Source organism: Mizuhopecten yessoensis, unplaced genomic scaffold (assembly GCF_002113885.1).
Source record: "Mizuhopecten yessoensis strain PY_sf001 unplaced genomic scaffold, ASM211388v2 scaffold2763, whole genome shotgun sequence".
In the NCBI taxonomy this organism is placed as follows: Eukaryota; Metazoa; Mollusca; class Bivalvia; order Pectinida; family Pectinidae; genus Mizuhopecten; species Mizuhopecten yessoensis.
In genome coordinates, this window is record NW_018404707.1 from 75,580 (window position 1) to 86,007 (window position 10,428).

The 10,428-nt window shown below is 39.2% G+C and overlaps 1 protein-coding gene across 1 annotated transcript; it reads left to right on the plus strand.

The window, feature by feature from the left end:
- The first annotated feature begins 1,827 nt into the window (after positions 1–1,827).
- On the plus strand, positions 1,828–5,396 carry LOC110446526. The gene is made up of 2 exons (XM_021491718.1): positions 1,828–2,908; positions 4,695–5,396. The coding sequence occupies exons 1-2, from the start codon at positions 1,981–1,983 to the stop codon at positions 4,766–4,768; spliced, it is 1,002 nt and encodes a 333-aa protein (XP_021347393.1). The 5' UTR covers positions 1,828–1,980; the 3' UTR covers positions 4,769–5,396.
- The last annotated feature ends 5,032 nt before the right edge of the window (positions 5,397–10,428 follow it).

Genomic DNA, 10,428 nt, shown 5'->3' on the forward strand with positions numbered 1-10,428 from the left:
AATGCCATATGTTAATATATAGCGTCGGATGGAGTACACAACTTACCTTCGTTATTGTAATGCATTTGTATTCGGACAAGCGTCGAAGATCTAGGAAATGTATCCGATGACGTCATGAAATGCTATACTATGCCTCGTTTCGAAACGATCCACTAGAAGAAGAGCATCAACATCAACAGCAGCAACAATAACAAAACAACAACATCTTTCTGTCAGGTCGGTTATTGGGACTACTCACTTGAGCAAAAATAGCAATGACTGCCTTGTTACATTACGAGACAACCGATCAGAAAAAAATAATAATGTTTGCCATGTTTATTTTTGTAAAGACCCACTAAAACATCATACATGTCAATTCAAGTTGCGAGACTACCTACTAGGATAAAAGCATCATGCCTTCAAGTTTTGAGACAGTTTTGCGACAACTTGATGATGACGCGCGGCGGGAACGAGATCTGCAGCTGAGGGCAAAACAACAGCAGCGGAAGTCATCTACAGTTGCGCACGCACTGGCTTTTTCACTAGGCATGTTTGGGGCCCACCATTTCTACCTGCGACGACCGTTTTTCGGCGTGTCGTACTTTCTGACCCTCGGGCTATTTGGCGTAGGTTACATTGTCGACTTGTTCCGAATCGGTTCGCTCGTCGATGAAGCTAACGAGGATTCGGACGTTGACTTGGAAAGCAAGACGAACATTGACGCCTACGTGTTGTGGTTTCCGTGTGGGATTCTGGGTAAGTATTTCAAAATAGACTGATCCATTGATTTAAACATATTTTAATTTGCATATTAGGATTGGGCACAAGTTGTCCTGTCGAGACAGCTTGGTATTATTTTGATATTAATCATACTTCAAAGACTTGAAAGGTTAATTTTATACGACTCCTTCATTTTTTATTATTATATGTTTATTTTATTTTGCTTGGTGTTTGGTTTAAACGTTACCACAAAATATGTTTGTGACCATGTTCCATGATTACGGACAGCATTACAAATCATAGTACATTGATTAACTTATTAAAGTTAGCGATTCTTTTTATTTTATTAAATAGCATGCCCGACGATTATGTCCCTTTTACCTTCAGTAGGTATAATCATACAAATATACTAGTAGAGAACAAATGTTCGAGATTTCAAGCCATTAAACATTTAGAGTATATCCTTTAACTGAAGTATTTCGTTACATCAGACTATTCTGCTAAAACCTAACGCGGACCCGGTGACAATTCGTTAAAATGAGAAATTGATATTCTTCTGTGAACTAAATATTAGTTAAGGTCAGATTGTCTAAGAATGTAATAGTCTTCATCTTCTAAACCAAAATATACTAGAACCAAACACTTTTCATTAATAGACCCGTCCTAAGGTGCTATGTCAACTAAAGAGATTTCATCCCTTCAGTGCCTTGGACTATTATACTAAACAGCTGTGTGAAGACTTTGTATTGTGTACCACGTCCAGTGTTTTCTCCTGCTATTGATCTCTACACTCTGCACAACTAGTGATGGTTTTCTTCTGTTTCAGGTTTTCACCAGTTTTACCTCGGTAACTACTGCCTCGGTTTCGTTTATCTGTGCACATTTGGAGTATACGGTTTCGGATGGATTATTGATTTCTTCAGAATTCCCTCCCTTGTTTCTATTTATAACTCACCTTTGGAGGATGTTCCGAAAAAGAAAAGTAAGACTACAGCGTATATGTTTGCATTATCTCCCTTCGGAATTCTCGGCCTTCATCATTATTACCTTAATAGATGGAAGTGGGGGGTTCTGTACACGTTGACCTGTGGTGTATTCGGTGTGGGATGGCTGGTAGATTTCTTCCGAGTTCCTCATCTAATAGCGCGGGAAAACAAGCACCTCCGCGGGGAGGGTCTGGGATTGGTACACACTGACGATGTCTACTTGTTGTGGTTTTCGTTTGGGTTGTTCGGCGCTCATCATTACTACCTTGGTAGAAAGGGCTGGGCCCTGCTTTACATGTGCACGTTTGGATTTTTTACAATTGGTTGGTTATTGGACATATGCCGCATTCCGTGCCTCGTTTTGACCCAAAACAACCACGCCGTAATTGATGATATTGACGACACGAAATACGCCAGCAGTGTGGAGTTTGTGTCTACTATATACGACAAGACAGTTGAAATGGAGTGTATCCCGGAGAGAAAAGTCGTCCAAGAAAGGACTCTCGACCTGGATCATTTTGCCATCAAGAATAAAACACCTGTACAACAAATCTCACCGCCAAAGCAGTACGAAAATTCCTTCTTCCAACCGCTGGAATCCCCGATACACAGACGTTCGCTATCGTCTTCCAATTTGGCGGGGAAACTCGGACCAAAACGAGCACCGTCGGTGCGAACGACTAAAACTCAAGTGCAATCACTCCCTCCGTCACCACGTAAGGCCTGTGACCACGACAGCTCAGATGATGACGACGTCATCATCACAAAGGTGATAACAACTCCAAGGGGAAATGGTTTACCACCTATATCAAGAAATGGCGGCAAACCAGTATTACAAACTACAGCGTATGACGAAACAATTGATGACCAGACGGTGAACACACCACGTTATGATGACGTAGAGCGCAAAGACAAAAATGTGACGCAACAAAATGAGGACAAATTGCTTCAAAACAAAGTAACACATTTTTGTATTGACGATTCAACAATGTCAAATAAAATGACAAACTGTCGCGAGAATTCACGTAGTGATGACGTTGTTGTGAAGAAGATTGTAATAACACCACGTTCAAACGACACCGTAACCGCCAAGAAAGTAAAAAGCCCCCGTTATAATGACGTAGGCATCACGTCTATCGGAGGTCGCCCTCGATCTGATGATGAAGACCTCACACACAGGGGACGAGGACCCGTATGGGACGGACGAGGTGATGACATCACAGGTATGATGTAGGGATATTGTTGTAGAGATAAAATAGGTAACTATTTAAGCGACATGTGTTGTCTGAAAGACTTTCACAACTAAATTATTTATTTTATGATATTACAAATGTACTAAGCTTTTGAGCTAATAGCCTTAATATTTGAAGTTCAACACTAATGACAACTGTCTATATTCACAAATAAATACATGACAAAGACTTCAAAGGGCAGTTTGGCGAGGATAATGGCATATGAGAGCGCAACAGGCGTCTGCTTTTGACAACCGGAAGTTTACAGGCCAAACCGGGACGGAAACACCCCACATTTGACCCCATATCAATCCGCCATCACATATTAAAATCTATCAAAACTATACATTTTCCTACTGTTCAATATCTGTATATTTCATTCGATGTCAAATATGTCAACAATCACCTATTTAAATTACTCCGAGGCACTGTATTTAACCGGAACAAATTTTTAGATAGGGATTATAATCGTATAAAACACTTGCTGATTGGCTGCTTTAGTTGTGTGAGTCATTAAGGGATATCCGACCCTCTTGCAATTGCGCCAAGCTAATATCGTATTCGATTGAGTTGCTCCATAACATCACCTGCGTCACAAGGAACATTCAATCTGACATTACAATACACAGAAGTAATAGAAATAGTCATTTATTATCAATAAAGGAAACTATATACCGCTATTTTGAACACTGTTATAATATACATTTGTGAACCAAATCTGTAAACACGTTCCGGGATCCGTTCTCTTCGGAAGTATGCCTGGTAGATAGAAATCAGAAATGCTGTAATCTATATCCTGAATCCCAACATTTTTACTGTTACTATTACCGTTACTTACTACACGAACGACACATTTTAAAACCACGTAAACCTATAAAGAGTCGTATCTACTCATCCATTACTGTATGCAGTGATGTTACGCTTGATCGATCATAGTCACACTGAGGGGTCAAGGCCGAATGCTAGTTTCGCCCACCTCTGACCTGATTACCCCGGCTCAGATGGCACGAGGACACTGTAGGTGCGCGATGGATGACATGTGATATAGTCCCAATGTTTTGATTGGTTCATTACTACAAGGAAAAAGCAAATAGTCCTAGAAACTATTGCCCGGTAAAATGAGCTTTACCCCGGGATATATCACTTATCCGTTTATTAAGGACAGTAGCATTAGTTTTCGTATCATTTTATATGGAGACAAACACGCCAGGGTATGGCTGATAAGTGTCGTAAGCCATTTGTGATGGTGACCACACTTAAAAGTACTCTAAACTGTTCGGACCTAAAACATTCCACACTTACTCTTACTGGCTACATGATATACAAATATCAGACGGCTTTGAGGGTTACAATATCTTGAGCTTTAAAAACTATGGTCATGTTTTAAGCAGTGAATTGTAGAGAACTACAATTTAACAGGAAGTCTTGGTTTGTAGATGAACAAAAATAACATGTATAAAATGATAGGATATTCCGTTCATAATGTCGAAAAAAGAAACTAAAATACGAGGGGCAGATTTCATCCTCTACATAACTTTAGTCTGATAAACAATCGGCTGTTGAATCTAACACTTATGACGCCCGAAGCAACTCCCTCTTTCTGACTTTTCGGTTTAACTTGATATAGACTATGAGAAAAAAATACACATAAAGTAGCCTGGCATGAGAACATTTATGTTGTAATCAATGTAATTTGAATAAATGCTATAGTTCTATTATGCCATCTCTTTATTTGTCTATTTATTTTATCATTTATTAATTTATCTTTACTTTACAGAGACATGCGAAGGACTGTCACCAAGGGAGGTAACCCAGTGGATGAGTTGGCGGGAGGATGACATCATATTGTAAAACTGAAATCAACATTGTATCAACCAGTGAATATTGATTATAACGATCTTGTTTCATCATTTAAACATTTCGCAGAGATACAGCTCACTAAGACCATAGTTATAACGCTATTATTGTGTCATCAACTGGAAGCGGAAGCGGAAACGGAAATATTCTAAGCGCATGTCAAACATGAAGCTTCCAATACCGCTTAGGTACCAAAGTTATTTCAATGTTGATACTGACATACACGGACAGATGATGTAACGAAAACTGGACAGGTGTTTTTTTCCAAATTCGCTATCATGCTTATGTTTTGTAGTTTGCAATCTAACAGCTGACGTCACTCCGCAAGCATTAAATTTCATCTACAGGCTAGAAAACTGGTGTGAAGCTCATCATTCATGAGATAAAATTTAACTGTGACGTCACTGATATTATTGCTAGCAAAGAGTTTTTAGAAATTATATGTTTACCACGACTGGACTCTGATAGATGTTTGAGAGTATACAGTCGCATCTTCTCGAAAGACCAATAAACAAACCTCTTTCTCAGGAGTACATCCCTTTCTCGGCACCACAAAGCAGTACATTGATACACTATCAAAAAAAACTTAAAGGTGAACAACCACCAAATGCTAAAACACATCAAATTTAGTGTCAAAATATTAATAAAACATATTATAATAAGTTGTCATGCTATTTTTTCAAAAAAAGTCCGTATTTGTGCATAATTTATTATTTGAAAACGGAAGGGATATTTAATGAATAATGCCCCCAAAAAATGCAAAATATGTGAAAATGAAATTGGGTTGTTATCACCTTTAAGCAATTCGCCGCGCGTTCTCTTATTACAGTTTGTTGATGGTTTGGCCGTGACTGTGATTTAGTCAATAATTAGGTTGTGACGTACATGTAGTAGTTTTTTCAACCTGGCTTAGTTTTCTTTGGGAGAAATACGGTACAACAACAATTCTTGTACATCATTGCTAGTGCTATTTAACATGTCTATCAACCAAAGTAATGATTTTGCTTAATTCATACTTCGCCGTATGCTAGGAAATCTAATAGATATGTAAAAGCATACATTAATATAAATACAATTTTGTAAAATGTAGAATAGGATGTCCATGTCCGGGTTGAATTAGAAAATCTGTTAATCCGAAAGTGGTCCTGTACAGGCTTTATTAGAAAATCTGTTAATCTGGAAGTGGTCCCGTACAGGCTTTATTAGAAAATCTGTTAATCCGGAAGTGGTCTCGCACAAGCTTTATTAGAAAATTGTTAATCCGAAAGTGGTCCCGTACAGGCTTTATTAGAAAATCTGTTAATCCGAAAGTGGTCCCGTACAGGCTTTATTAGAAAATTGTTAATCCGAAAGTGGTCCCGCACAGGCTTTATTAGAAAATCTGTTAATCCAGAAGTGGTCCCGTACAGGCTTTATTAGAAAATCTGTTAATCCGAAAGTGGTCCCGTACAGGCTTTATTAGAAAATCTGTTTATCCGGAAGTGGTCCCGTACAAGCTTTATTAGAAAATTGTTAATCCGGAAGTGGTCCCGCACAGGCTTTATTAGAAAATTGTTAATCCGAAAGTGGTCCCGTACAGGCTTTAATAGAAAATCTGTTAATCCGGAAGTGGTCCCGTACAAGCTTTATTAGAAAATTGTTAATCCGGAAGTGGTCCCGTACAAGCTTTCTTATAAAATCAGCATTCCGGAAGTGGTCCCGTACAAGCTTTATTAGAAAATCTGTTAATCCGGAAGTGGTCCCGCACAGGCTTTAATAGAAAATCTGTTAATCCGGAAGTGGTCCCGTACAGGCTTTATTAGAAAATCTGTTAATCCGGAGGTGGTCCCGTACAGGCTTTATTAGAAAATCTGTTAATCCGGAAGTGGTCACACACAGGCTTTATTAGAAAATCTGTTAATCTGGAAGTGGTCCTGTACAGACTTTATTAGAAAATCAGTTAATCCGTAAGTGGCCCCATCCAGGCTTAATTAGACTTTCTATAAATCTTAGAGCAGCGCTGTCCAGACTTGGTTAGACTTTCTATAAATCTTGGAGCAGCGCGTCAGACTCAAATAGACTACTATAAATCTTGGAGCAGCGCTGTTCAGACTTTAAGTAGGTGGATTTAAATGTGACCCCGTCCATGTCTTAACGTATGTGCTATAGCTGTAATAAATGCAAATAATAACTAATACTCTGTATAGTATTGAGATAATAATTTAATTGATATATTACAGATGGTGTCTGGAATTCATTTACAGATACATAAATCCCTATAACAAGATAATCGTTGTTAAAATGAATTGTTTTAAATTAATTGCGTCACCTCGAAGGAATACGCAGGAATTACATTTGCGTCAAATCTGCATTGTGACAAGAGCATCAAAACGTCCTGTGCCAAAGGAAGGCTTTTACTGAATTCACTTATAAGAGTTGGTATTCACAGTGGAGAAATTCATCCACTTACAAGTTGCAAGCTGATAGAAACTATAGTGCTGTCGCGCATTCTCTATGGATCAGAACTTTGGGCTAATCCAACACAACAATCACGCCAAGACCTCGACCTTGTTTAGCGATATGCCGCACGGAGGTGCCAAGGCTTCGAGAAGACATCACCGACACTCGTTACAACACGAGCAATAGGATTATTGGAGATATACGGTGATGTTGACCGAAGAAAACTCATGTTCTGGAACACGCTCTGTTCGGCGAGTAATAAGTATGTATGTAAAATTCTCTTTACGATTCGGTTGTGCACTTTCGTATTCGGTGACATATTCATCAAAGCAGAAAGTTTTATTCATGACATATTCACAACTGCGGTAAAACTCGAGATTTCAACTATGTTGCTGGACTATGTGTTTGACGGTTTTTGTCCAGCGCGTACATCGTGGAGGAACTTCTGTAGAAGGACTGTCTAAGAATTTTACTATAAAAGGTGGAATGACGCGATGGTTTGCTCAGAAATATTACAAACGTATCATTCTATTCATACTGTGCAAGGTCCTAATCCATTGTGGTTGATAAGCCTGGATTTCCCTAAATATACGTGGAAACTTGGAGAACTAATAAAATTGTCCTATCGGTACGAAAGAGATAATGTTGTATGTAGAAAATGTCAAAAACAGTCTGAAAATATTTAAGTCAATATCTTAGACGTATCAGATTATGTTAAATTTGATCACCTGTCAGATGAAAGACAGTGTCAATTTATACTCGGAAGTTCAAACGATATTCAACTGAATCGTGACAAGTGGGCCCTACTGATGATGAATATTGCCGATCTGATACCTATAATGATCTCAGAGATGAACACTTTACTATGATTATGTATACAATGTATATTCTACATTTGATGTAAGCACAAGATAAGGCATGATTCATGTACAATCTCTACAAGGAGGAAATAAAGAAAACCGTCTGTCTGTCTGTCTGTCTGTCTGTCTGTCTGTCACGCAATGAGCCAATGATAAATAAGTTAACCCATGAAAGTCCAAACTGTCACGTGGTGAGCCAATGATAATAAGTTAACCCGTGAAAGTCCTAAACTGTCACGTGCTGAGCCAATGATAATAGGTTAACCCGTGAAAGTCCTAAACTGTCACGTGGTGAGCCAATGCTAATAAGTTAACCCGTGCAAGTACTAAAATGTCACGCGCTGAGCCAATGATAATAAGTTAACCCGTGAAAGTCCTAAACTGTCACGTGGTGAGCCAATGATAATAAGTTAACCCGTGAAAGTCATAAACTGTCACGCCCTGAGCCAATGATAATAAGTTAACCCGTGAAAGTACTAAACTGTCACGTGCTGAGCCAATAATAATAAGTTAACCCGTGAACGTACTAAACTGTCACGTGGTGAGTCAATGCTAATAAGTTAACCCGTGCAAGTCCTAAACTGTCCCGTGCTGAGCCAATGATAATAAGTTAACCCGTGAAAGTCATAAACTGTCACGTGGAGAGCCAATGCTAATAAGTTGATCCGTGAAAGTCCTAAACTGTCACGCGCTGAGCCAATGATAATAAGTTAACCCGTGAAAGTCATAAACTGTCCCGGGGAGAGCCAATGCTAATAAGTTGATCCGTGAAAGTCCTAAACTGTCACGCGCTGAGCCAATGATAATAAGTTATCCCGTGAACGTACTAAACTGTCACGTGGTGAGCCAATGATAATAAGTTACCCCGTGAAAGTAGTAAAATGTCACGCGCTGAGCCAATGATAATAAGTTAACCCGTGAAAGTCCAAACTGTCACGTGGTGAGCCAATGATAATAAGTTAACCCGTGCAAGTACTAAAATGTCACGTGGTGAGCCAATGATAATAAGTTAACCCGTGAAAGTACTAAAATGTCACGCGCTGAGCCAATGATAATAAGTTAACCCGTGAACGTACTAAACTGTCACGTGGTGAGCCAATGATAATAAGTTAACCCGTGAAAGTCCTAAACTGTCACGTGCTGAACCAATGATAATTAGTTAACCCGTGAAAGTCCTAGACTGTCACGTACTGAGCCAATGATAATAAGTTTACCCGTGAACGTACTAAACTGTCACGTGGTGAGTTAATGATAATAAGTTAACCCGAGAAAGTTTTAAACTGTCACGTGCTGAGCCAATGATAATAAGTTAACCCGTGCAAGTCCTAAACTGTCACGTGCTGAGCCAATGAAGTTTAAGTTAACCCGTGAAAGTCCTAAACTGTCCCGTGCTGCGCCAATGATAATAGGTTAACCCGTGAAAGTACTAAAATGTCACGCGCTGAGCCAATGATAATAAGTTAACCCGTGAAAGTCCTAAACTGTCACGTGCTGAGCCAATGAAGTTTAAGTTAACCCGTGAAAGTCCTAAACTGTCACGTGCTGAGCCAATGATAATAAGTTAATCCGTGAAAGTCCTAAACTGTAACGTGCTGAGCCAATGATAATAGGTTTACCCATGAAAGTCCTAAACTGTGACGTGCTGAGCCAATGATAATAAGTTAACCCGTGAAAGTCCTAAACTGTCACGTGCTGAGCCAATGATAATAAGTTAAAAAAACTGCGGAAGTCCTCAACTGTCAGGCACTGAACAAATGATAATAAGTTAAATCCCGTAAAAGCTTTTGCTAGGCAATGAGCTATGGATAAAAAGTTTGAACTCTTGTCAGGCGCCGATCACACAAACTGGTCCTCCTTGTCGTCAGTGCAAAGTAGAAGACTCACGCTTTCGTTTTCTCCGTTGACTTTCATAGGTTTTCTCCACTTCTGGAAGTATTGAATACAGGCAAGCCTCGATTTCGGGGTGTAAATGAAGTATAGAACAACATACAAAATGGCGACGATTGCAAAGTCAACGATAAGATGGCATCCGAAGGCAACGGGAATGAAGTGGGCATTACGCATGTCTGACAGGTCCCACTCCGGGTTCTTCTCACCACCTACAACAAGAAATGTCAATAATTGAAAAGATCATGTTTGTATTGACTAAATTGGCTACGCATGTTATGAAAGAACTTTTGGTTTAAATATTACGCGCTGTTTGTTCGTGCTCGGCAATTATCCGAGTATGTGGTATAATCTTAATTTTATCAACATTATGCAGTGTTTGGGTTATACATTATAACCTCAAAAATAACAATATGCTCCATCGTATTCATGAAACTGTTCAAACCCAGATTCCGTGCTCAAGCTAAA